We start from the raw sequence: 27,675 nt of genomic DNA, 5'->3' as shown, positions 1-27,675 counted from the left end.
TTTCTTTTTTTTAATCCGGTAAAACAACTTCCTAGAAAAATGAAAGTAAGTCTATCCGTTCAATAACGAAATTTAAATTAAAAAAACAAGTTTTTTAACCGCAAGTAGAGTGCGACATTAAAACTTAAAACGAACGAAAATTATTCCATACATGAAAGGGGTTGTCCCCTCCTCAACGCGTCGCTCTTTACGCTAAAATGTGACTCTTTCTCACAACTCTACTTTTTAAAATAATAGAAAACTTTAGTGTAAAGAGCGAGGCGTTGTTTCGGCGGAGTTTCGGTTACTATTGAGTCGGGTCGCTCCTTACTGCAGTTCGTTACCACGAAGTGTTTGACCTGTTCCAATAGCTTTAAATAGCATCTGCCCAACAAATTATCCCTGAAGGTTTGCAGTTCCCAGATTAGACAATGACAGAGGAAATCAATGGTCTTCCTCGGAACTTAGCGCCTGGCTTCAAGTAGAACCTTGGTATTTTTTCTTCTTTAAATTGCGCAGTTGAAATTATGGTTGCGCGCGATTAACTCAAAAATTACTAAGCGCAGTGGATGAAACTTGCGCCTCAGTTAAAACCGAGCATATTTTTCTTGTCAATATAGCTATTTCTGTTTAAGTTTCTTAGTATGCTAGATATTTTAATAAATCAAGATTGGCTAGAGTTGGATTATGGTTAGAACCTTGAACTGAATTGGAAATTGGTAAGATTTAATTTATACATGAGACTCATACTGCGTCAGTTCTGGATTGAAATAAAAAAGAAACTCAGGAGAAAAGTAAACCTTGTCTCCGATCATTCAAATTATCCCAGGTACAAAATACACAGATATTCAAATTACTTGTAAGGCATAAAACTCATTCCCCTCTCACTTGCAAAACCAAATTTAAACAATATATAAACTGGCATACCTTTTACCGAGCACAGATGTTGAGATTTATTTCGTGGGGTATGCGAAAAAAAAACAACAAACACATACAAAAAAGGAAATTACATGGTGAAAACTGTGAAACCAATGGCAAGACCGTCAAATTATAGAAAGGCCAGGCCCGCAGACCTCCCTGAGTAAATTTCAGCTGAATATACCACACAGCAAACTAAAATATTAACAAGCGGTCGAAGCTGTCATTTTGTTACTACAACCTTTTTTTTACTAACAAAATAATCGTCTTTTTTTCTTTTCCTGGACCACTCACCCCAACTTTTATTTTCATCACTGAACCTTTTACGGTCGGTAGCTACGGTTCCTATGCCCACAAAGCTGCTTAGTATGTAAACCCTCAGCTGCTACTAGACTGCACTTTATTATCACGGGTGGAAATTAAAAGGGCGAGTGGGGGTTAGAAAATATACTCGAAAAATGATTTAACACTTCCTCTCGACTTTGTTTTTCTTTTTACAGATTATTTGTCCATATAATCATCTCAGGCAAATTAATGGATCAACCAAATTTAATCAGGATCTTTGTATTTTATATACTTTAGAAGGTCCGTTTTTTGTGACTGTGAACAGATAACATGTTTGCCAACTTTGGAAGCCTTACAAGAAAAAAAAACTGAAAAAAAAATGAAAAAAGGAGGAAAAAAACTGAAAAAAAAACAAACTGTTCGTCTAAATCCGGTAGACTTTCATTTGCCGCATAATGTTCCAATATTCAGCAATTTATTTAGGAGTTTTCACCCTTGATGCTTCAGGGCTTTTTACTTTTACAGTGAACTTTTCTTTCTTTCTGAGGTTCACCTGTAAATTTCCCCTGGATAAAATATCAAATTCGTCTATAAACACAAATTTTAGATTGTTGTTTTGTCCCATTAGTTCCTCCAAGACAAATAAATTCTCAAAGACTAGAGTCTATCCACCTGTCGTTTCTGAGGCACCATCACAGTACATCTCCAATTACATACACAATAATAAGAACAGTTTCCGTGTTCTGTAAGGAAATGCAAAATCAGTACCAAAAGAGGTGGAGGTGGTCTATCCAGGGTGATCAACAGAAGTATATATTCAGGACCCAAGTGTGAATAGGGTAAAAAAAAGGCTTCAATAAGGTACTGAAAAACATATAGCCTTCGTAGTTGTACACTGATTTGGGGGCCTGTACCTCTTTTTTTTTTAACTTGTATCCGTTCCCAAAGAGGTAGGTGTATCAAATGCGACCAATGAGAGGAAGATATACGGGGATCCAGGAATACAAAATATATGCCAATTCTATAAGAACTGTAGATGTAGTTCTGAGGTCCATAAATTTTTTGTGATGGAAGAAAGCGTTTGGTTCCAAAATAAGCCAAGTTTTCTTATGAATTTCACAATTACTCAATTATTTAAAGTTATGGACACCTGTGCGATTTTGGGTTTACTTTATATTCTATTCTAGAACTGTAATATGAAAGCCATGACAAAATTTTTGCCACAACATTAACCACGAAAACCACAGTTTTAAGAAGATTACATCTGAATCATTAGCCGAATAATTAGCCATCACGTTCCGTAATCGAGCACGCAGACTTCGCAGATAAAGAAAATCTGAATAAGATGTAATTCAAATTAAAATTTATTCCGCCCTAAAGGACAACGAGGATCTTAAAATACATTTATTCCATTCAATTTATTTTTTCTTGGGGGGGGGGCTTTTTTACCATAAGCCTGATTAGCATTTTCTAAGAAAATGATACAAACTACAGTCGGAGCGTAAATAACTACGGGGCAAACGGGCAATTGCCCCCTATAAACCTAAATTTGCTTTAGATTTTGTTGGAGTTCTCCAACTTTTTCAAGCAAAAACATTCTTTATGAATATATTCTTGATTATGATTATTTTGTTTTTTATGTTATGTACTTAGTCTGTAAGACACAAAAATTGTTTAGCGCTTAATTTAGCTTAACTCTGCCCTCTATTGGATTTGATCTAGTTCAGTCCACTTTAGGATTGTTTGTTAGAAAATGAGTTTGCACCTTCAAGGTTTTTTTTTTTAATTTACACCATTGACTACTGTCCTATTTGCAATCTTGGCTGTTAGGGGTATCCAAATAGGGCTCAAAGCGGGAATACATATTTCTGGCACAGAAGGTACCCAGAAAGCGTATAAAGCCCTAGATAGTCACGACTCTTGCAAGTCCAGACTTAAAATTTGTCAAGAGAAGTAAGCACATAAGCACATGCGTTAGTTGGTGTAGCCTACATCTCAGGACGCTATATGTACCGCATAATTTCGCTATGCTTGACAAAGGTTCCATCACGCTTGTCACAGTTCCCACCATGCCTGGCAGAGTTTACGTCACGATTAGCACATTTTGCACCACGCTTGGCACGTGCCACCTGATGCACGTGATTTCTGAAAGTGGGTCCACCCTCCCGGATCTAAGAATGTATTGTGATTTTAAGACGTGTTTTGGAAATCTAAAACTTGTACAGCCCTTTTAATTGATCACTTATAGAGTAAATCTAATTTAGAAGAACTGGTGTTCTAATTTTTGGTGATGGAGGAGGGGAAAGTGATCGAATTCCAGAAGAAAATCCTCAACACACAAAGCTAGACAACAACAACTAGCTAGTTTGGAATAAAGGCAGTTATCAAAAAGTTTGTTCGTCTTAATTAAGATCAAGGTTGTATCCAGGGGGAAGGGCTACGAGGTTTAACCTCCCTCCTCTCCAGAATTTTTGTCCGAATCGTAAAAAAGTAGCAAAAAGGCGTAAAAACAAATTTTTGATGCTTAAAAACACCTCTCTGAACAAAAATCCTGGATTTTTTACGGCCTTGCAAAGGATTTGCTGTTTTGTTGTTGTTGTTTTTTTTGTTTTTTTTTTGAAAACCAACTATAGGCACACATTAAATTTTGGAACAAGTTCGAGTGATTCTCAGGATTTTTGAGTAAGTGGTTCTAAAAGACCATTATTCTAGAAAACATGCTCATAAATAATAAAAACAGTCTAATGGTTTTGAAGCATTGAAAGGATTTTAGGATATTAAAATAGAAGAAACATCGAAATGATACGGATGTAGCTCAACCTCGCCATACTGTATTCCATTAAATCTAATATTTAAAAAAAAAAACAAGATAATCTGCAAAAGATAATGATGAAAGCTAGTGATTAATCATGCAATTGTACACAAGTATATTGGCTTATTTACCTTTGGACACAGATAAGAGATAGATTTTCACCATTCTAGCTTAAATGTGTTACTAACAATTTTATTAACAAATGTTTATCATGGAGCCAAGAGAAAACTGTTATTTACAACTTTAGAGAATTCCTCTGACAAATCGAAACGTTGTTGGGGAAAATTGTAAATGGATTTTGAGCGTGAAATTAAAAATATCAAAGCATAAAAGTTAAACTACAAATATCTTCATTCAAGAAATAATTGCTTTTTTTACATTTGTATACCTGTTTTGAAGTTTTTAATACTCTTTTTTTTTTAATTTGGAGACGTTGCTTTTAAGTTTCGCGATAATTCAAGTATTTGCGAATTACTGGTAACTATTTTACGTGAACGCTTCGAAAGACTAAACTTGATTTGTTAAATAGTTTCCAAAGGGACTTTTTAAGTGTTGGGTTGACTACCATACATCACGTAATAACATGTGCGAAAAATTTGCTTTTAATCCCGCTTTTTAAAGCTACAATAAAAGAAACATCATGTTGGCCATGCCTTTCTGCGGATAACACATTACCAATGATTCAATCTCAGGGACCGGATTTAGGATGTGGTTTTAGGGACAATACCCCCACAAGGCCAAATATTGAACTAATTACTGGGGTGAAGGGACAAAAAGGTATTTATGTATTGTATCGACCAAACTCGAGTTCCTGATATGAGTAGAACCGGTTTTTCTGACTGCAATCGGTTAGAATTAGCTTTATCCCAATGAGAAAAACTACGATGCTAGTATAATTTAATTTAATATTTAATCTATAGAAGTGGTTAGGGTAAATTTGGTTAGGTGTTTAATATAATGCGTTCTGGTCGGACTACTTTCCATAATTTTCTTCTTTAGTTTCCATAATTTTGTAAATGAAGTCTTGTATTTTCACCATATCTTGATATATTTCATTACGATTAACCTAACTTCACTTTGTGAGTGGGGTCGCTATAATGCATAAGTATTGACAAAAATACCCATGAGGGAGCCAAAGTTTCATCAGTGCCCTCCCAACGTTAGTCCTCTATCCACCTCCAAAAGATAGTGCTTTTTGGCCGTCACGTCTGGACTGAACCAAAGCCAGGTCATCCCCGAATAGAGCGGGAAAAGGTCATAATAAAGAATTTAAAAGAAATTAGAACTTCCTGGAAGATTGTAAGGAGTGAAGCTTTGGACAGATTGGGATAGAGGAGGAGCGTGCGTAACCATGCCCCCCCGGTTTAGTGTTGTAGAGAGTTGTTAACAGCAGTAAAATACCAAACTGTAAACAGACAGAGCAAGTAACTTTTGATAAATTTATTTCTAAAACAGTAACATCAGGGGAGCAGAACACTTAGCATCTTCATGCCATAGTGTGGGCATCCATAAGTTAGAATAGGCTGAGCAAGTTAGTGGCTAGTATCAGACCCTCGCAACCCGAAATATTACTTAGTCTATAGCCGTGCACTTCTTATTCTACAATTAAAATATAAGATTCTTGGTAAATTCTTTGTTGTTCATATTATTGACTGCGTTTTCGATAAAATATCGAAAATATGAAAGCCGACAGATTTGAATTTGCGATAGAGGCGATTATTATATTCGTAAAGAGCTTAAAATAGGGGTAAAATTCTAGTTAATTGACTTCTTACTATCTCAGAAAGGGTTTAGGTTAGGAAAATGAAACTTTCAGGGATGAATCTACGGACTAAAGTATGTCCCGGGAAGGTATTTTGAAGCAACTACCTCCACTCTTTTCCCTCTAGAGGGCCCTGATGACCTTTAAAAATATGTGTTATAAAAGTGAAACCTTGCAAAATAGATCTTCTGCTTGATTAAAGTACAACAAAATTGTTTTCAGTTTCATAACGTTGCTCAATTCCATTTTATACGGTTTTAAAGATATACAAACACATTTCCTAAATTTTGAAAAAAAAAAACATTGATATGGCTCAAAATTCCACTCAAATAACAGGAATTGCATTTTCAGAACTAAAGCCAGAGAAAAAGCAACTAGTAACTGAAAATTAAGGTAAAATGTTGTTTTGTCAAAATTTCAATAGGTATAGACCTGTCATGTAAGCGAATTTCAGGGCCCTCTAGAGGGAGAAGGAGTGGAAGTGGGTACTTTAAAATACCTTACCGGGACATACTTTAGCCTGTAGACCCATCCCTGAAAGTTTTGTTTTCCTAACCTAAACCCTTTCCGATATAGCAAGAAGTTAATTAACTAGAATTTCACAAATTCTAGATTTAAAATTCTAGTTAATTGACTTCTTGCTATCTCAGAAAGGGTTTAGGTTAGGAAAATGAAATTCTATTTTGCAAGGTTTCACTTTTGTAACACATATTTTAAAGGTCATCAGGGCCCTCTAGAGAGAAAAGAGTGGAGGTAGTTGCTTCAAAATACCTTCCCGGGACATACTTTAGTCCGTAGATTCATCCCTGAAAGTTTCATTTTCCTAACCTAAACCCTTTCTGAGATAGCAAGAAGTCAATTAACTAGAATTTTACCATAATTTTCCATTGGAAGCTCTTTCCAAATATGATAATCACTGGCGTCGTTATTTAGTTGCAATCCCTCCCCTTCTAGTGAGGCTAGATATAGCCATAGTTTGGTAATTGTGTTGGTTTGCGATTAATTTCTGTGCTTATTTCTCATTAACAGTTGGTTTCTAATGACGAATGGACCAATTATATATAGTCCAAACGGACTATATATATATATATATATATATATATATATATATATATATATATATATATATATATATATATATATATATATATATATATATATATATATATATATATATATATATATATATATATATATATATATATATAATTTGATTATTTCTTTTGGATGAACTCTACAATCAAGCAATTCACCTGGCGATTATTTTAGGCATTTATTAAAAAACAGGCCTTAGTGGATACTATTTACAAAACTTAACGGCAAAAATATACCCACTCCATTATTAAACATACACATCTATTTAATAGAATACTGTTATAACAACATCCACCAAATTCAGCTTTAGCTTAAAACATTGACCTGCACCTAAATAAAAACAATAGCCTAAAAGTAAATCCTTAAAAATTACTTCATTACTAAAAAACGCACGATAAGCTACTAGTCAATTATAATAGTACACACACACACACATTAAAAACTCTCACCTAAACTTTGCGCATAGGCTAAAAGATGTGACAGGCGCCAAATCCTGCGCACTACTTAATTCACCACAGCACAATTCCAGTCTAAAACAGTTCCAATCGTTTTCCATCCAAAGAGGCTTTTCAGCATCCTATTGATTTTTAGCCCACTTTCTGTCTCCGCCTATGTATTGAGCCAAGTGACGTCAGCCACCCAAGACGCAGAAGCGATTGATCACGTAATTTTTTGTTTGTGAGTTAATTTTACAAATTTGGCTGTTTTTTGTGAGTTATTTAACTTTTAGTTAATGGAGATAGAGAAGAGTAATTTTGAAGGAGTATATTGGTATAGGGTATTGTTAAAGCTAGTAGCCTACATGCTAGGTGGGGCTGGGATTTGGTATTATGTCCTATAGAGGTGGTTAAATTGAAATACAAACATTGATTTTTACCTTATTTTTACTTCAGTATCCTAATTTGCTCAAACACTTAAAATCCCTTGGGTATTAGTAATAGTGTCAAAAACTAATAATTTTTAATTGATAAAATTATTTTTGATCCTTTAAGTACGCCATCTATAAATTGGAATCGTTTTCAAAATAGATGCCAGATTATTGGCATCTTGTATAATAACACCTTGTTATTGCTACAAGTCATTGTTACACTTCTAGGTGTATGTCAAGTGAACCTAGTGTATTTTATCAAATCTATGAACGGAAAAACAAACAAAAGAATCTAAGATAACCACCCTACTGAGAATTCTGCAGAAAGAATCCTTGTCTAGATTTTATTGACTTGGCCATGCTGCCTTGACTACACAGCCTTCATTCAAACCGACAAAACTCAGTTAATAGTGGTTTATAATACATCCCTTCAACTAGAACATTGCAGGGACACAAACGGGGAGGGGAATTCCTTCCTTAGATTCTGAAAAATACATTCTTTCTGGTATTTTTCTTTGAATACATTGACACATAACGAAAAGGCCCCTCTCCAGGTTCTGGAAAAAGAACTTTCTTTTGTATCATTTTGTAAGTCTCCCTGTCCTATATTTTCGTGAATAGGTCCTGGAGTAGCAGCATTAATTTTTAACTTAAATATATTAATGCTGGTCTCCGAAATAAATTAAACAGATCTCATATAGCCTTTGATAATCCTCAGTTGTGACTACCTTATATAATATATTTAGTTTTTAGAATACCCTTAGACTGCTAGATACTAGCTTAATTCTTTAGCGAATTCCTCTAGAAGACAATCCCAATGTTCTAATCTTAGTTTCAAGTCTCGTCTTCCTATTCTTCCAAAAGAAATTTAACTACTGCCTTGCGCTTTGGCTATTCTACTTTGTACTTCATCATTGCATCCACCATTTCTGTTAATAATTCTACTCAGGTAGAGGATGCTATCTCGTTTGACCGATTTTATTATTTTTGACATCACCTTTTCATCCCCATTTACTCTTTGTCTAAGGAACTTAGTATTCTTACTATTTACTTTCAAACCTATTCTTGCAGACTGGACGCTCAGAACCTGTAAAAATTCATTCCTTTCGCTAGCTTTTTTTTATCTAGGACACTCACGTCTTCTGCATAATCAAAAGCTAATAGGCTTCTATCCGCACATTTGATAACATGTTCTCCCGTATCATTTGTTGTATTCCTTAAAAGTGAGTTCACAAAAATGGTATAAGAACAGGGATAGGATACAGAGCCTAGTTTTACTGCCGATTCTTCACCAAACCAACTACTAACCTTGCTTTCTATGTTAACCACAGCAAAATTGTTCATGTTACTAACACTGGCCACTTTGATGTACTAATGGATATCACCGTGAGTTTTGTCACAGAGCAGTGTATTTTAAGTTTAGTAATTTCTTTTTTTTTTAATTAAACCCAATTGAACCTTGAACCTTTCACACCATTTTAGGGTAGGACTTTCACTCAAGCTTTATATCAGCTGAATCAAACACATGATCAATAAAACTGAGGACTGAAGGGACCTAATGATTCAGATAATTCCCAATTGTTCATTGAAGAGTGAAATTTTGGTCAACCCATCCCCTGCCCTTACTAAGACTATTTTATTCTTATATCAAAACTTTATCTACAACAACTCTTAGTCTTAATAAGTATTACTGTGCTAGGTAATTTGATTTCTCCAGAAATAAAGCCAATGCCTCTGTAATTGCTTCACTCACTTTTCCTGTGAAATGGTTTAATTAAACTTTTCTGTAAATCACCAATGACTTCCTCTTTATCAAGAATTATATTCAACATATTCAGCATCTTATCTCAAACTTCTAATCACAAAGTTTCAAAAACTCGCTCACCATACTGTCACTATCCTAAATTTTATTTTTTTGATTTCCTTGTCTCATCTCTAACTTCATGCAAAACAATATTTCCTTCATTTCCATTCTGAAATTATAGCACAAATTACTCGCTTATTCCATCGTGTTTTTTTTTTTCATTAATTCTGAATGGTATCACTTTCTCTACAAATTCCGATTTGTATCGTATTTGGATATGTGGTGTCATGAAACTGATAGAATATTGTATCATGATTGCAGCTGCTGCCACGACAAAGTAAAGAGCGAACGACGCCCAATGCTAGCCGAATTTTCTGAAACAGGTTTTTCAAGATATTGTCCAGTGACAAATATTTTTCGTGACACACTGTAATTAAATTAGTATATCTTTATTCAGATTAAACTAAGTACTAATTTGAAATTGTGAGGAGAGACATTTTTTTAAATTGTAAAAAAGAGCGTGGAACCCTCCAAAAAACAATGCCTAATCAGAGGCCACGGACTATAGTAAGCTTAGCACTTAAAAAAGAATTCCGAAAGTAAATGGAGGTAACCAGTCCTCCTCTCGTGCCCTTTTTCCCCGGGCCTCTTTTAACCCCTTTGGTATTGGATCAAAACTTTAAGATGACAATTTTGTTCAGAATAGCCTAAAGGTCCAATAAGTACGTCTCCAGGGTTGATACGACCCCGCAGTCGCAAAGGAAATATCCTTAGATTGTTTAAATGACCTATTGTTCACATATATGCTTAAGTAGAAAAATTGGGCATGTTTTGTCTTGGTTGTCTGATAAACTTGGAACTCTTTGGGATCGTTGGAGCATAGCTATTCAGTGACACCCAATTCGGGTTTCGGAATGGTCATTCAACTAGTGATGCTACCATTCGTCTTGTTAGTTTCGTAAATAATTGTTTTAAAAAGAATGAGATCCGCTTAACAGTATTTTTGTTTATTTTAGGAAAATATTTGACACGATAAATTTGATTATTATTTTGGAGAGATTAGAATGTTTAAGCGTTAAAGGTATGTCTTTGATGTGGTTTGAAAATAATTTCTGCGGGAGGTCTACTAAAGTGATGTCTGATGATCTATTTCCTTCCCTGTATCTATTGTCTTTTGGTGTGATGCAGGGGTCTGTCTTTGGTCCATTTCTTTGTCTGGTGATTGCTCATTATTGGGTGAACTTAGGGATTGCTCATTAGGCCGAAATTTTGTAGTTTCCTAAGTTATACTCCTTAAACGGCACGCGTACCTGAGTAGATCAAAAGATGTGTGCACCCAATATTCAAAACACATTATCTCCAGTATCCCGAGAATGACCTGAGGGGTCGAGTTTGCTCTTTCAGGGAGTGACAATTGAACCTCAAATCCTGACAGGGGGAGGGTTAGAGGTAAATGGAAAGACACTGTGTATATCCGGATTTTTAAAGTAGTATATCGGCGATATCTTGGGAACGGCCAGGATAATCAAACTTTAGCTTTTGTAGAGGGCAAGGGAACTTCAAATTTTGTGTTTAGGGGGGGGGAGAAGAGGGGCTGAGAAAAAGCATTGCCAATTGATCTACAAGCTTATGCGCTTTACTACCCATGGGATTCTTTTTACCATAGAGTAGCAATCTATAATGTCTCGGGAATGGCTTGGGATGATTGAGTTTAAACTCTGAGGGAATGTTGGGGATTATCGGGGTAAAGAGACTACAAATTTTATATTTAAGGAGGGTATGAACGGTCAAATTTAGTCTATTTTATGTATTTTCAATCAGTACAAAACGAAGAATATTTTATGTAAGTGTTGTATTGTTATATGTTAAATATGATCAAGATTACTGGCAACCGTAATCTTACGGGCTGCGGTTAAGCAACGTGCTTAAATCAGGAGTTAAGCAGGGTTGTGTTCTATTCTGATTTGTATGGATCATTTTGGTGGATTTTGTCCTGCACAGCACGTTGCTGCGGTTAAGGTAGGAAATGAGGCTAGTTGCTGGTTTCGTATTAAATGAGGAGTTAAGCAAGGTTGTGTTCTATCCTGATTTGTATGGATCATTTTGGTGGATTTTGTCCTGCACAGCACGTTGCTTCGGTTAAGGTAGGAAATGAGGCTAGTTGCTGGTTTCGTATTAAATCAGGAGTTAAGCAGGGTTGTGTTCTATCCTCATTTATATGGATCGTTTTGATGGACTTTGTCCTGCACAGCAAAGGCAATGAGAATTGCCTTTGCTATAAATAAATACTGTAAGATACTCTATACCATAAATAAGAAAATATATATACTGTTTACTACTCCAAATTCTAATATAAATACTCCAAATTCTGGAATTTGGAGAAATAAATACTCCAAATTCTCTTCTTTTCTTCACTCTTTTTGTCATTATTTCTCTTTGGCTGCTCAATTTTATGCATGGGGGAAATTTTCCAGGGTTAATTGTGTTTTGTTTTTTTTTTAGCCTAGAAACTTTCTTCATATTTAATCGTAGTTTCAGCTCGAACACAGAACTATGAATTGAAAAAATAAAATAAAAAACGAAGCCAGACAATTTGGCTTCTGTGTGGCTTAAACTTCAAAACTTATGACCACCCTCCGGTCGCTCTTAAATTGCGCTAGGCTACAGATTAATAGTAATACATGGCACAAGACGGAAGTTTTTGCTTGAGATCGTATCTGCACGAATCGAAGGCACAAAATTTCCACCAGTTTGCTATCGCTTAAAAAGTCTGCGAGATTATTGATAAATAAAAAGTAAAAACTAGCAAGAAAACCCTTTTATTTTGTCTTATATAATAAAGCATCACAGACCAAAATCACTGTCCATTTTTGAAGTACTTCGGATACTACAAGAAACTTACTAAGAAATGAATACCAGAAATTGACACACTACAATGATGTTGATTTAAAATATGAAACTCAGACAAAAACAAATCCTTTCCAAGATAATTCGCAAACGAACCGGATAAAGAGACGAATCTGTTGATACTATTATAGTTAAAAAAAATAAAGTCTTGATCGATACCATACTTAAACGAAGTTACTGGAAAAGAAAATAGAGTGTACATGAAAGCCACATTAAATACACTACCGGAAAAGTAGTGCTTTACATCCACAGTTACCAAAGTGGGCACTTTCGCCCCCTCCTCAAGCAGTTTTTTCATGCAGATTGAAGTAATTTTGTATTGTTATTTAAGGAATGTTTTAAAATCTATGAGGGCTTGAGACATTGAACACGTATTCATCTATAATCAAAATTATAAGATTAATCAAAAGAAGTCACAAGCAGGGCCGTATCCAGGATTTTTTTTTTTTTGGGGGGGGGGGTCACAAAAACTTTAAAAAACATATTTAAAAATGTGTCTATGTTCATTTTTATTATGTTTTCACGAGTTGGACAAACATTTCGGAGGGTGGGCTCAAACCCCCTACCCCCTCGATACGGCCTTGGTCAGAAGTATAAAAGTTTGGGGAAGCCACTGGTTTATGTAATACGGTATGCATGAATATTGCATTACACGCATGAGTTTAGTTATATACATAGAAATAGGTTTTGGAGAGTATGAATTTCGAGATTCAGGTAAAAAAATTCAGGAAAATCATGAATTGGCACATTTTTCGCCTTAAAATAGAAAATTTTAAGATAGAAAAAAGGGGTATCAGAGAGGGGAATTGGTTTGGGTGGAGGTAAACATCTGACCCTTCTCAGTAATGCCTGAGCCACACTATAGTCACATTTGTCCATACAATCAAAACTATGCACGGCTACGGCGCTAATAGTGTATTCCATATATAATTTAGAGATTTGAGCTAAGCACAACTTTTAAGCGTAACTTTTGTGATTGACAAATCAGATTGCAGATTTAAGGCTTTAAACTTCGAAATTAGGTACGATGAAATGTTGGTATAGTTTATTTTTCTTGTCATTGTAAATGAATAGTGCAAAAGATACGAAGACGTAATATTAGCAAGCAATACTTGTGAACAAATGAATGTTTAAATAGGGTTTTTCAAACCAAGTCAAGGCCTTTCAAATTTTCCGCTTTTGTTAGTACAATTGTGACATTAAAACTTAGGAAAAGCGCATATCATTCATAAATATTGACTTTTTTTTATCAATAGATGTTACTATGGTGAGGTTCGGACACTAGGATTGCAGTATAATATAAATTATAGGAAGTATAAACAGTATTAATATTGTATTAAGGAACAAAACTAAAAATTCAGAGTTTTTCTACACATGAGGTTTGTATGTGATGATTTCGATATGGTCAGTTTCTCAAATAACAAAAAGGAAACTCCATATTTACCTAATATTTTATGCTATCTTAACATTGTAAACTTTTTTTACAACTAGCTATTTTTTCAAAGTATCCTTTTTACAGAAAAGGGGTCACTAGCCTTATTTTGACCTTTTCTACAGCTTCCTATTTTATAAAGTTTGATAGTGATTGAACCCATAAAAAACGTTGTTAGGGGAAAGCATATATAACATGAAAATATTTAAAAGCTAAGGGTCTGAAAGGAATGTTAATCTTTTTTCTGATTGATTTTACCCAAGTTACTATTTGAGTCAATTTTTAACTTTAGAAAATAACGGTTGGTTCTCCAAGTATTTGTTGATCCAGAAACTAATTTCAAAATTTACTTAGTTGATAATGATTCAATTTCATTATGGATATAGCAACACTATGTTTTAACGTATAGAAGTAAAACTCAAATTTCGCAAGCAAGAGATCTACGCCAAATAGCACTGTCAAAAGTGTTTGATTCGCCTCTATCCTTGTCTCTTTGAGAATTAATTTATTCCTTAAGAAGAAGTGGAAGAAAAAAATAAGCTCTTTAGTTGCTTTTCTCTTTGAAATTCAAAATCTCAGATAGCCTATACCCAAATTCTTCTCTTTCGATTCCCGAATCCTGCCTCTTCTTCCTCTGTATCTAAGGGTTCTTCATCTTCTTCTAGTGAATAAATCGTAGGAATGAATTTATTCCTTCCTCGACGTACTCGGAGACTTCCTAGGTGAACAAAAAAACAAAACAATTTATGTCATATTAAAAGGTGGGTCTTTTTATATCTAAAAATCGATAAGACCTATATAGAATCCTTAAAGAATCTCTTCATATGTCAGTTGCCCAAAATTAATCAAATTAACTGCAAAGTTCATGATTTTAGCCTACTTAATTTAGAGTTTCTAAAGACAACTCTAAGAGAAAGCATGAAATCGTAATTTAAAGGTTCTGTGTCCTAAGAAACAATTGTGTGATTTTAGAATTTTGATTGGGTTAAATCAGAACAACAAGAAGTTTTTCCATTCTAGGGATTTGTCCCTTTTTGTGGAGTTCTAGACCTTACGTGGGACTTTTTCCTTGAAAAGGGGTACGGGGTTGCCTTGGGGTAATTGACATGTATAGAGGTTTTCCTTATTTGAGAACTTGTAATCAGAGTCGTTCCAAGGGTTTGTAGCACCCGGGGGAAAATTAATTACGGTGCCCCCCCCCCCCGAATCAAACATAAATAGCGACGAAGACCACACTGCCTTTCCATCACAATCACCAAAAACAAGAAGAACAATAGGAAATTTCGCAAGACAGTGGGAAGTGAATTAGAATGAATATTTCGGCCCTATGTCCAAGGGCCGTCCTTAGCAATACATAAATATATAAGAAGAAAAAACTTACAACAGAATAAAATCAATAAAACTAAAATTGAACTTTTTTTTAAACAATCCCAGCATCCTTACCTCAGCGAATTCAACCAGGACTGATAAATAAATTGTGATGAAACGAGGCAATTCATTGAAATGAAAAAGAATGATTTAAAAACATGCCTTTATTGCCAATCTTGCGTTTTGGACACAAACATAGATAAAAAAGCTCCAGCCGTGGTGTCCTCTCAGCCATGGCCCCACGCTCACCAACGGCGCCTTGGACAGCTTGCTCCGGTTGCCCCCGCCCGCTTTTAACGACCCTGCTTGTAATTGAGGTAACTGGATTGTTTTTTTTTAGACCCAATAAAGTATTTTATTTTCAACATTGTCCACATCAACGATCAACTGATTGACCAAACAAAGACAAAATTCAACTTAAGACTTCATTTTTATTATGGACAAGCGTTTGGAGCCAAAATTTGCAGAAAGAAGGGCCTTTAAGCCCTATCATCTCGATAGATTTGTCATTTCCGTATAGGTTGAAACTAAAATTGATGCAAACTAGAGACACCAAGTCCTGCTTGGTCTCCCAGAAAATCAGAACCCCAAAAACATGTCAGCTTAAGAATACTGGAGTTCGAAACTTTGAGAAACCGAACCTAATGAATAGAGCTAAAGATATTCGTTTTTGCGTCTCAAAATACTGATCCATTGGGTCTCAACTCTTCTGTTCAGCATTGCTGTGTTTAAAAACTATTCAGTGAATTGAAAAACATCAAAATCATCCATTGGCACCGTCTCGAGAGCCAGAACGTCTGCCAAATTTATGGATTTGAACTCATATCGGCCAACGAGGCCAAAGAGGTTAAGGCCAACTCTACTTCGGAAGACGTGGCAGCACTAATGCCCCTGTAATATGATTTTTTTTTTCTATTTGAAAGCGTTTCTCTTATAAAAAGTTGTTTATAAAACTTACTTTAGCTATTATCTGACGTCAGTGGCGTATTTGCCCCCTCTCAAAAACCTTAGGATTTTTTGAAGAGCCTAATCTCTTGCTGCGGTTACCTCGATTTTTCATTTATAGTTTGTTAATCTGTTTTAAGTACTTCGCAGCAATAAATCCCTTATCGCAAGTTCAAAAAAAAATTGGCTTCGTAGTATAGTGACATTCACTTTTTGAACGAAATCTCTTTCTGATTAGTGACTAAGATTAGCTACTTATGACGATTTTTGTCATGACAATTTTAGTCACCTGGCAATTTTTGTCGGTATATTATAAAAAATTTTCAGCTTTTTTGCATACTATTGCCCTTTTTTAGATAATCTACTTTTAAGCTGGCATGTGCAAAGAGGAAATTTTTTCAAACACACTATAAAAAAGGCTTCGTATATACATTATAATAGAAAGGTCGATAAGTTTACATCGTGTTGAAATCAGAGTCATACAAGGATTGTCAATTCTTATAATTAGATGGCCAAAAGTGAGCGGATGTTGGAAAAGGGAAATGCTTGGAAGAATGTACAAATTAGTTTAATCCCAAAGTTGCAATGGGATTGCTGCCAGAGATAAATGTTCTACTTGAGACAGTTAATATCAAAAATAACTGCCTAAGAAGTGGATATAAAGAGTAGGACACATTGCAGAAAACTGTGGGGCCTTGTGCACATTCTTCAAATCTAAAGTATTGTTCAATCATATGAAAAAACACGTGATCACCTCTGTACTTTTTTTGCATTATGCAATAGCTTCTTAATGCGTACAGCAGCGTCGGGACTTTTTGAAAGATTTTTTATTAATTAAAAGTGCGTTTTTTACGGATTTTTTGACAGACAAATAGCGATCTCGATGAACGAGACGCGGAAACACTGACTGCAAGCCAGCAACTGAAAACTGTAAAATATGCAACTTAGACGGCTTTGGTTTTTGACGGCTGACATAATTTCATGCATATAATATGGGACGAGTGGAAGAGGGAGGCAGCATTGCCACACCAGCATTAGATATGTTACCAGTATACAGGGCTGTTTTTTTTTTTTGCAAAAATCATATTGATCCATTTCGGTAAAGTGAGTGTCCGACTTGAAATTTTTATGTTGGTCTATTATTGTGATGGCCATCTTACGCCCAAAGTTAGTGGTATATTTTACCGATTGGTTGGTCGACTCTACCAACCAAGAGTTTAGTAAAGATGCAGTAGAATCCTCAAAATCACGGTAAAGTAAGTAAAAACCACACAAGCCATTTTTCGAAAACCTCCAGTCACCCTGTAGTCAAGCTCCAGCATATGTGCCATCTCGTTCTGGTATTATGGCTGTCTGGAGGTTCGTTCTCTCGCATGTTCTACGAATTTTGCTTTTTGGTCTTCCTCTTCTAAGTATACATTCTGGTTGCTACTGGATAAATATCTTGGGCAGTCTGGTGGCTGACATGTGGGCTACATAACCTAAGTATTGGCACCTTAATTTTTTAACCACCTCAAATATCTGGTAGATTCGTGTGTTGGCATATTTCCGCATTATTTATTCTCTCTGTCCAGCTAATGTTCAGTATTATTCGAAGACAATAAACTTAAGAATTCGATTGTACATGTTAGGACCGACAGAACATAACTTTGGAACAATCAGAGTTTCAGTTGAAGCGACTAATTGTCTGATCTCCACTGTGGTTGAAATACTAAGCTTGCCAAGGCTATGCAAGGTCACAGCTTTTTCACAGAATCGCCACTGTGTATTACAAGTCTTCCAAGGCATTTAAAGTCAGTAAATTAATCTATGATTTGCTTTGGTTTTGGAATCAATTATATTTACTCATTCAGCTAGCTTTTGCAGAATATCTTTTTAGATGGCTTTGAGGTATCCGCGATAAATTTTAGATTTTCTACGCTTCTGTTCTCGCTTGATGCTTCTAACAGCGGGAATTACACTTGATGTATCTGCTGATTTTGAAGAGAAAAGCTTTGAATTAGATAGTCCACTAATTTTTATTGTCGAAATATGACTAGCAATATCTTACATTGTATAAATACTTCTACTACTACTGCTGCTAGCAATTTACTGCAGCACCAAGCAGGCTGAGGCCAACACAACCAATGTTCCTCTTCCATCCCAATCTATTTAGAGCATCCCTCTTTACACCATCAAAAGAAGTTCCATTTCCCTTAAACCTTCCCTTACGACATCTTCCCACCCCAACCGAGGACGACCTGCTTTTTTGTTTGGCCCCAGGTGGTTGGCTGACAAGGAGGTAATCTTTCATTTATAAATAGTGCTGTATTAACCATATTCTGGCTTAGCACTATCATTCACATCAATTTATAATGTTCCCTTTTTCTATCCATCGTCATGTGTTTCATAAATTTCTGATGATCAGAGCGTAAATGCATTACAATTTTAAAAAGTGCTCTTTTGGTAACGAAAAATTGATTTTCTTATCGCTGTGTGTCGTCAGTCTCGAGATTGTCTTTCCTATTTAACCTTAGGATTGTTGAAATAGCTGAACGCATAAGAATGCATCAGATACATAAGAAAACGTATGCATAAGAATATGAAGTTATTCATGCTTCTTGGTGTTAGCAACACAATAAACTGAGAAAAAGTGCATGTCTTTTTTTGCTTCTTTAATATGAAAATTTTATCCCTTACGTTTTTGTATGTACAAAGAAAGCGTTGTACTGAACAATCGTTGTATAACTTAATGACTTGATAGCTTCCAGCTATTATTTTAAAAATTTCTTAGCATTAACTGTCTAGATAATGCTTTTCTGGAAATAAAGCTTACCCAATCATGGCTAGGGATCCATAGATATCAGAAACGTGAGAATTTTATCAATGAATATAAAAGAAAAAACGGAATTTACTTTTTTTTAACCACGAGGTACTTTCAAAATCTGGATTTTCAGCGATTTAAGCATTTTTATAATTATTTAAAATAAGCAAAGCTTATATATGAAGGACTTGTTGGTATAATTCTATAAATAATAAAACTTATTTACTTACGATAACTAAATTTACCTTCTGACAGCTTCCTACCGCAATATCTTCCAAACCACCCATCATCGCAGATACACCTATCTCCCGGAATACATTGTCCATTTGTACAAGGCTTAGAACATGTGTAACTAGCCCCTTCTAGAGTAGATCCTAATGGAGGAAGGTCGCATTGGTCTCCTCGAAATCCTCCAGGGCATCGACATTTGTTAACACCCTTGCATTTGCCACCATTGAGGCATGGGATCGAACATCTACCTTTAAGATTTTGTGAAATTTTAAATGAAATAAACAATTTTTAAATATAATTAAAAAAAAATAATGTAAATTTTTTTTCAGAATTGTTACAGGATTAAGAACGAGTAATAGGAACAAAACTATATAATTTCTTCTTTTATCTTTATTCAACTAATTTATCACGATACAGTATTCTTAACAAATATAGGGGGACAAAGCCCCAGAGAGCGTGGGGAGAGAAGAAAAGAAATGGGGTCAAAAATAGTGAGAGGATAGCAAGTCATAGGTGAAAAAGAAAAGGCGTACCAGGACTGTTGGATACAATAATAAGAACTGATATTGAACTCCGAAGTGTTATATCTTAATTACTGGTTGTATCGATTCTTTTCTTATATACATTCCCAATAGCCCCACGCACTGGAAAGATATACATTTTAGAATTTTGAATATCTTAGAAACGGAATCTCCTCTTAGTTGGAGATTCCTCTGTCGTCGATGTTTTTTCCGATTTCCAGTTCTTGTTCTTTCTATTCCATGGCTCATCCGCATAGAACGGATGACCGTAGAAATTGGAAAAGTATTCAATATTGAATTCTGAATTCTAGTCCATTTTTAGATGATGAAACTGTGCATGGACAATTGACTGCTCTTTGTACCCTGGGACGCCCCCTTGGTCCCATATGGCGTTTGCTCAAAACTTCAAGATAAATATCAATATAAACCAAAATGTATCCCTCCAAGGTGATATGATTAACGCAATCTTAGGAGCAAGGGTCCCTAAGTATGAAAATAGGTTGTTTCAAAACAGAGAATTCACATATATATTTGAATATATACATACATTGAACATTATAGAAATCAGAACCATAAAAGGAATTTTAATCTTTAAATTTAGGGGGCCCAAGTCTACCGTTTGTCTTTTTTTTTGGGGGGGGGGACAAGTTATTTTTTTTTCAGGAATACTTTTAAACAAATTTATAGGGAAGTCCTTTCTACTAAGCAGGTACGTCAAGCCGTTTAATATGGTATATTTGCTTCTATTTAGTTTTTCACAAGATAGAGAAAAAAATCACTTACTATGCTCACACCTTGGGCCATAGAAACCTTTCGAGCAGTGACATGTGTCCTTTTGAATGCATTTGCCACCATTTAAGCACTTTTCTTTACATAGACCTAAAAATAGATTATAATACAAATTGCATTGCACGTGGGTCTTTTTAGTGATAGAATCAATATTATGTCGCAAAAGCTGGAGGCCTAATAGATATTACCCAATAGAGTGGATAGCCTACTGTTAAAGTACCAATGACGTTAAAATAAAAGCATTTTTTGCCTTCTGAATACATCTTAGATCTATTCATATCAGTTATTTTTTCACTGATATTTTAAACAGTCATTTTTTAAGATTTTTCTTTTGGTTGTTTCAAAATGATGGAGTTATTACGGAAGTAACAAATTTTTGTCAGTGTTGCGACGTTGAACGATGAACATCGATAAGCGAAATTAATTAGTTAAATTTAACGATACTTTTCGTTCAAAAAAATTCAAAAATTAAGACTCTGTTGATTCCCAAAGGCAAATACACTTTCAAAGCAAAGCTATACATTCCTAGGCTGTTTAGTGCCAAGTGTTTTTTTTTTCGCTTTTTATGGCACTTGGTACCTACCAAGTGACATATAGCGATCGTAAATTCTGCCGGTCGGTCTGTCTGTCTGTCCCGGTTTTGCTAGTTTAGGCACTTCCAGGTAAGCTAGGACGATGAAATTTGGTGGGCGTATCAGGAACCAGACCAGATTAAATTAGAAATTGTCGTTTCCCCAATTCGACCATCTGGGTGGGGGACGGTTAAATCGAAAAAAAATGAGGTATTTTTAACTTATGAACAGGTGATCAGATCTTAGTGAAATTTGATATTTAGAAGAATATCGTGTCTCAGAGCTCTTATTTTAAATCCTGACCGGATCTGGTGACATTGGGTGGAGTTGGGGGGAACCTAAAATCCTGGAACACTCTTAGAGTGGAGGGATCAAGATGAAACTTGGTGGGAAAGATAAACAGAAGTCCTAGATACGTGGTTGACATAACCGGAACGGATCCGCTCTATTTGGGGGAGTTGGGGGTAGGGTTAACTCTGAAAAATTAGAAAAAATGAGGTATTTTTAACTTACGAAGGAGTGATCGATCTTAATGAAATTCTATATTTAGAAGGACTTCGTAACTTGGATCTCTTATTTTAAATCCCAACCGGATCCAGCGTCATTGGGGGTGGGGGACCGGAAATCTTGAAAACACTTAAAGCGGAGAGATCAGGATGAAACTTGGTGGGAAGAATAAAAACAAGTCCAAGATACGTGACTGACATAATCGGACCGGATCCCCTCTCTTTGGTGGAGTTGGAGGGGGGGGGGAGAAATTCGCAAAAAATAGAAAAAATGAGGTATTCTATAATTTAGGAACGGGTGATTAGATCTTAATGAAATATGATATTTAGAAGGATCTTGTGCTTTAGAGCTCTTATTTTAAATCCCGACCAGATCCAGTGATATTGGGGGAGTTGGAGGGGAAAATCGGAATTCTTGGAAAACGTGAAAATTGAGGTATCTTTATCTTACGAATGGTTGATTGGATCTTAATTAAACTTAATATATAGAAGGATTTTATTTCTCAGATGCTCCATTTTCAATTCGAATTAGATCCGGGGACATAGGGGGTTGGAGGGGGGAAACAGAAATCTTGGAAAACACTTAGAGTGGAGTGGTCGGGATGAAACTTGATGGGAAGAATAGACACAAATTATAGATAAGTTATTGACATAATTGGAACGGATCCGTTCTCTTTGGAGGAGCTGGTAGGTGTTAATTTAGAAAAAAACTAGAAAAATTGAGGTATTTTTCACTTAAGAATGGGTGACCGGATCTTAATGAAATTGGATATTTAGAAGGAAATCATGTCTCAGAGCTCTTATTTCAAATCCCAACCAGACCTGTTGACACTGGGGGGAGTTGGAGGGGGAAACCGGAAATCTTGGCAAACGCTTAGAGTGGAGAAATCGGGATGAAACTTGGTGGGTAGAATAAGCAAATGCCGTAAATATGTGATTGACGTAACCGTACTGGATCCGCTCTCTTTAGGGGAGTCAAGGGGGTGGGGTTCAGTACTTTGGCGAGTTTGGTGCTTCTGGACGTGCTAGGACGATGAAAATTGGTAGGCGTGTCAGGGAGCTGCACAAATTGACTTGATAAAGTCGTTTTCTCCGATTCGACCCATCTCGGGGGCTGAAGGGAGAGGAAAAAATAGAAAAAATGAGGTATTTATAACTTACGAGTGGGTGATCGGATCTTAATGAATTTTGATATTTAGAAGGACCTCGTGACTCAGAGCTCTTATTTTAAATCCCGACTGGCATTAAGCCTCTGATTTTCCTTTTAAATCAACCTATTGATTCTAAGAATTTTGCTAGAGCTCATACCATATGAATTCTTGGCTCTTCTGGCCTCGTCACAAGTGCCATATGAGCTCTTAGCTCTTGTTTTGTTTGTTTTTCACTCTAGTTTCTTATTTTAAATTTTCAGCCCGCTACTGCCAAAAACTGCATAACTGCATGTGAAGTTCTTTATCACTGAAAATTGGATTTCTGTTTTGTTTTCTAATTTTCGAAGACTTATATAGCTGCATAACTTTGTGCTTAACCATTTAGTCAATCGGCTTTTATTTTCACTGTCCTTGGTACTTAAAATTTATAAGTTTTCGTTCAGCCTTTAAAGAATTTTGGGAAAAAAAATACACATTTTATGCCACATGTCAAACATTTATCAACAGTTACAAACAGTAGGCGAAGGTACATGCCACACATTTATCAACAGTTATATTCTTACAGAAAATGCTTCATCCGTCAGTTGCTATCTTGCGAAATCACCTTCGTCAAGTACATAGTGGGGCAAAAGCTGCAAGAATCAAAGAAATTCGCGATCGCGTCTTGAGAGTCGATCATGCAGGAGAATTGGGAGCAGACAGAATATATGCTGGACAATTAGCAGTTTTAGGTAATTAAAACAACTTTTTCAGTTCAAAATACTTAATTAACTCTTTCATCTAAGAATATTGTGGAATGAAAAATAGAAATCGTTGCATGTTCTATTAATAGTGTTTTTCGGCGGTCAAACTATGGACGGAAGTAGTTTCTTTAGATCGCAGACAACATGTTTTTTATAAAAATACAATCTTAGAATGTAAATATTCGACTTTTTGAGAGAAAAAAGTTAGGAGATATATTTTGTTTCGTGGGTTAACCGAAGGGCAAAAGTACCTGTCATACGTATTTTTCTTGGCATTTCATTTTTAGATATATTCTGAGAAACTAATGTTATCTATCCGAAAAACGCCCTCTTCACCTTCTTCGCCTAAATCTTTACCTCTTTACGTAAACTGGGATCAAACCCTGCGCCCTTTATTGCCAAGCAGAAATCTATCCACCATGCTATCAGTGGCGTCAGCTGGGGGGCGGGGCCTTTGCCTCTCTAAGATTTCGTGTCCCCTCGCCCCGTGTTTTGAAAAATGGCTTTTTTTCAGTATTGTTTTTTTGAAAAAAAATGTCTTTTTGGTATTTTCATATAAAAAAAAAATTTAAAAAAACAAGAAAATTGCCTCCCTAGATTTTAAAAAACACATGCCCCCCTCCTAGGTTCCGTGAATTAATGCCACTGGACGCTACCACAGGATATGGCTAAAGTACTTAAGTATTATTCAGAACACACTCAATAAGTGAAGTTAGGTTCTTCCGTGAAACAAACTACGATGCAGGTAAATTTTATGAGAAAATCCGGTTTCATAGCCAGAGAGTCAAAACTCAATTTAGTTTGCTACACATAGTGATAGACGATAGTGTCTGGACATAGATTTTGAAATGAAGATTTGCAATTTACTAAAGACTGAAAAAGAGGCAGTTATATTTTTTCAGGATAAGGGGTTGTTGCCCACAACAAAACAGTGCGTCAATGGACACAACAAGACTTTATATTATTACGAGAAGGAACATTTTTGGAAGTGTAATAATAGGCCATGTTTGAAAGGTTAGGTTAGGTTACAAATTTCCTAATAAAGTATTATATTTGCATCATATTTTAAGTGTGTTCTGAATATTACACAAGTACCATGGCTAAAACTAGTGGCGTCAATTCAAAAAAAAATATAGTAGGGGGATAATGTGTTCTGATCAAATCTAGGGGGAGACAAATTTGTCGTTTTTTTTTCAATTTGTTTAAATAAGAATAACAAAAAAGGTTTCAATGAAAATCCCCAAAAAAGTTATTTTTCTAAATCTAACGGGGAAGGGACAAAAAATATAGGGGACATATAGGGAACCCCCTTGATCTAGAGGGTCCAGAAGGGTATTGCACTTGGCCCCCTCCCACCGAAATTTTGTCTGACTCGCAAAACGTAACAAAATGCATATAAACAGATTTTGTTTTTAAGTTTTTTTAAAGGTTTTGCTTGCTAACAACCTTCCTTCCCGAACAAAAATCCTAAAAACGCTCTTGGTCTAAATAACTGATTTTAATTTTTCCACTTATTTCGCCAGTTTATATGATTTTCTATTTGATTATTTAGAACACTTCTTAGAAGATTCTTTGAAACTGCGAGTTCATATACTTGCGCGGTCTCTTCCAATAAAGAGAATATTTTAACTTTCTAGGAAATACACCCGCTGCGAAAACAATCCAACACATGTGGGATCAGGAGAAAGAGCACAAAGAAAAATTTGAAGAACTCATTCCAAAGTATAGGGCCCGGCCCACTGCCTTATTGCCAATCTGGAATGTTGCAGGATGGGTGCTTGGAGCTGGTAATTCTTTTTTCCGAACTGGAACTACTTTGGGGAGAATATTAATACTTAAAATGAATATTCAGTCGTAAGAGGAGCCAACAGATCGTATGGCATTAGCCATATTTTACTTTGGGCTTGTATGCAATTTTCAAATATTAGAAACTAAAGAAGAAGAGTTCTGTTCTGCTCCGGTATTGAGTTTTTTTTTTTACCACATCTGGTAACGCAATATAAAAATATATGGTAATCTTAATAAATATGTATATGTTAATGTGCATAAAAACCTAGAGTTTTTTTATCTTTTTTATTTCTATTGGATCATCTCAAATAAGCAAATACGCATCAGGCTATGAAAAAAGTAAATAATAAAGATATAGAAAATATAACAAAATGGTGTAGATTTTTTTTCTTTTTTTTAAGCTACAAAAGGCAAGTAGCTGAATTTGAATGTTTATTTTAAATGTTTACTGGGAAGAAAATTAAGATAATTGGTATTTGCAGAATTCTAGTGATTTAATATAAAAATAAGTTAGGTATTCGAGTTATTTTGGCAGGAGTTCAGTATCTGGAATTGAACAAAAATGTCTTCTAAAAAAAGGTACTTAAGGGACTTATCTATTATAGCGACCCCACTCAAGAAGTGGAGTTGGGTTAATCCTATTGAAATATACCTAAATATGTTTAAAATATAAAACTTTAGTAACAAAAATATGGAAACTACCCCAAACTATAATGGAAAGTAGGTCGCCCAGAACGTATTATATTAAATACCTAACCTAACCAAAATAGCAACTCTATATATTAAATATTTAATTAAAATATAACTATATAGTTATGTTATCTCTCACTGTGCCAAAGCTAATTGTCTTCGAATGCAGACAGACAAAACGGTTTTACGCAGACAGATCAGATCAAAATTCTTGAGTGGGATCGCTTTAATACACAAGTGCCAAAAAAAGGAAATCTTAAAGTTTATCTATAAAATATCAGAGATGTGTTTTTCAGGCAGTGCTCTTCTTGGCAAAGAGGCCGCCATGGCTTGCACTGTCGCAGTCGAATCTTCCATCGTTGAACATTACAATAGTCAAATACGTGAGCTATCCAGAATTGACCCCGAAGGAAGTAAGGAAATCTTAGAAGCTATAAAAAAATTCCGTGACGATGAACAAGACCACCACGACACTGGTTTGTCGCACGGAGCGGAACAAGCACCAATGTACCAAGCCATGTCGACTGCCATAAAAATCGGATGCAAGGGAGCCATATGGCTTAGTGAAAAAATTTAGCTTTTTATCACTTCGTAACTCATATTTGTGATATACCATTTTCAATCAATAAATTAGTTTTCTTTTGATAGTAAGGCTGTGGCTTAAACAGTAAGATTGGATTAGACCAGACTGCGTGTACGTGCTCAGTCAATAGACGCTGTGTTGAATTTTTATCTTTTTTACTGAGTAGATTTATCCTATTGTGCATACCTGAATGCACACCTCCACACACAAAATTGAATCGGCAAAGAGAAAGCAAGGCAAACAAAAAGAATTTCGTATGTTAATTCTGGTAGATTTCTCCAGTGTAAAGTTTCCCCTGAAAAGCTCGCGCCCAGAAACTTCCTTCCCATGGAGAATTCTCCACGTGGAAAATCCCCCAGCAGGAAATTCACCCCATGTAAAATCCCTCAAGAAGAAAATTCACCCCAACCAAAAAATGTGTAACTTAAAGACCTTTCACTAGGGGCTGTGGGGGATCATATTATCTCCAAAGACATATATATATATATATATATATATATATATATATATATATATATATATATATATATATATATATATATATATATATATATATATATATATATATATATATATATATATATATATATATATATATTGTACATTTCAATTATGCTGAACAATATGGGTATCCAAAAAATTTTCATCGAGCGACTTCGGTGAAAAAATGGGCGTGGAGGGGGTGTAGATGCCCTCCAATCTTTTCAGTCACTTTAATAAGACACCATAACTTTTAATTTCAGTTTGAATGAGCCCTCCCCAGATGTTTTAGGACCATTGCCTCAGTACGATCACCCCTGGGAAAAGAACAACAAATACGCATTCTTGATCTTTCCTTTGCAAAAATAATGCAAAATTCCACATTTTTTTAGGATGGGAGCGTAAAACCTCTACAGTAGGTTCCTGTGAAGACGCTTTTTGCCTAAAAATTTATGAATCTTTTTGTTGAGATGGATCTATCTTAAAAACAAGACGTAAAAGAAATACTTTTTTTATCTAAAAGACTTTATTGATCTTAATAAAATTAGTCCAAGTAATCTAACGGTTTAGTCCCAGTGCTTGAATCGCATAAAATAATTTTCAATTATTCGGGGACTGTTATTAAAATCACCACATACGATTT

At 35.3% G+C, this 27,675-nt stretch overlaps 3 protein-coding genes across 15 annotated transcripts in view; 1 reads left to right on the top strand and 2 right to left on the bottom strand.

Annotated features, from left to right (window-relative positions):
• LOC136035427 (DNA-binding protein P3A2-like) overlaps positions 1–7,853 on the bottom strand; it is a 78,215-nt gene extending 70,362 nt beyond the window's left edge. For 2 of the 5 annotated variants that reach the window (XM_065717227.1, XM_065717228.1), the window contains exon 1: positions 7,301–7,459. The gene's annotated coding sequence lies outside the window, so the exon portion shown is untranslated. Of the gene's footprint in view, positions 1–4,125; positions 4,145–7,224; positions 7,246–7,300; positions 7,460–7,728 lie in introns of those variants that run through there. The other 3 variants (XM_065717224.1, XM_065717225.1, XM_065717226.1) reach the window with 3 other exon arrangements.
• LOC136035429 (5-demethoxyubiquinone hydroxylase, mitochondrial-like) lies at positions 563–26,616 on the top strand. 2 transcript variants are annotated; one of them, XM_065717238.1, is made up of 4 exons: positions 563–698; positions 23,314–23,479; positions 25,129–25,278; positions 26,266–26,616. In XM_065717238.1, exons 2-4 carry the CDS (start codon positions 23,317–23,319, stop codon positions 26,544–26,546), a joined length of 594 nt encoding a protein of 197 aa, XP_065573310.1. In that variant the 5' UTR covers positions 563–698; positions 23,314–23,316; the 3' UTR covers positions 26,547–26,616. The 2 variants fall into 2 exon arrangements, with proteins under 2 accessions (XP_065573310.1, XP_065573309.1); XM_065717237.1 differs by lacking the exon at positions 563–698 and adding an exon at positions 7,365–7,529.
• The window catches only part of LOC136035428 (protein shifted-like), an 89,172-nt gene continuing 73,823 nt past the window's right edge, over positions 12,327–27,675 (bottom strand). For 4 of the 8 annotated variants that reach the window (XM_065717234.1, XM_065717229.1, XM_065717233.1 and 1 more), the window contains 3 exons: positions 20,514–20,609; positions 19,209–19,457; positions 12,327–14,580 (listed from right to left, as the gene is read on the bottom strand). In XM_065717234.1, the coding sequence (XP_065573306.1) occupies positions 14,447–14,580; positions 19,209–19,457; positions 20,514–20,609 (479 nt within the window). In that variant the 3' untranslated portion in view covers positions 12,327–14,446. The remainder of the gene's footprint in view (positions 14,581–19,208; positions 19,458–20,513; positions 20,610–27,675) is intronic. The other 4 variants (XM_065717231.1, XM_065717235.1, XM_065717232.1 and 1 more) reach the window with 1 other exon arrangement.

This window comes from Artemia franciscana, chromosome 14 (genome assembly GCF_032884065.1).
Source record: "Artemia franciscana chromosome 14, ASM3288406v1, whole genome shotgun sequence".
Classification (NCBI taxonomy): Eukaryota; Metazoa; Arthropoda; class Branchiopoda; order Anostraca; family Artemiidae; genus Artemia; species Artemia franciscana.
This window is presented reverse-complemented; position numbering and strand designations above follow the sequence as displayed.

Excerpts from the sequence above, each read along its gene's own strand:
- LOC136035429 (XM_065717238.1), top strand. The coding sequence starts at position 23,317 with ATGCTTCATCCGTCAGTTGCTATCTTGCGAAATCACCTTCGTCAAGTA. Across the intron at positions 23,480-25,128 it reads TGGACAATTAGCAGTTTTAG|GAAATACACCCGCTGCGAAA; the intron begins GTAATTAAAACA and ends TTAACTTTCTAG. Across the intron at positions 25,279-26,265 it reads AGGATGGGTGCTTGGAGCTG|GCAGTGCTCTTCTTGGCAAA; the intron begins GTAATTCTTTTT and ends TGTGTTTTTCAG.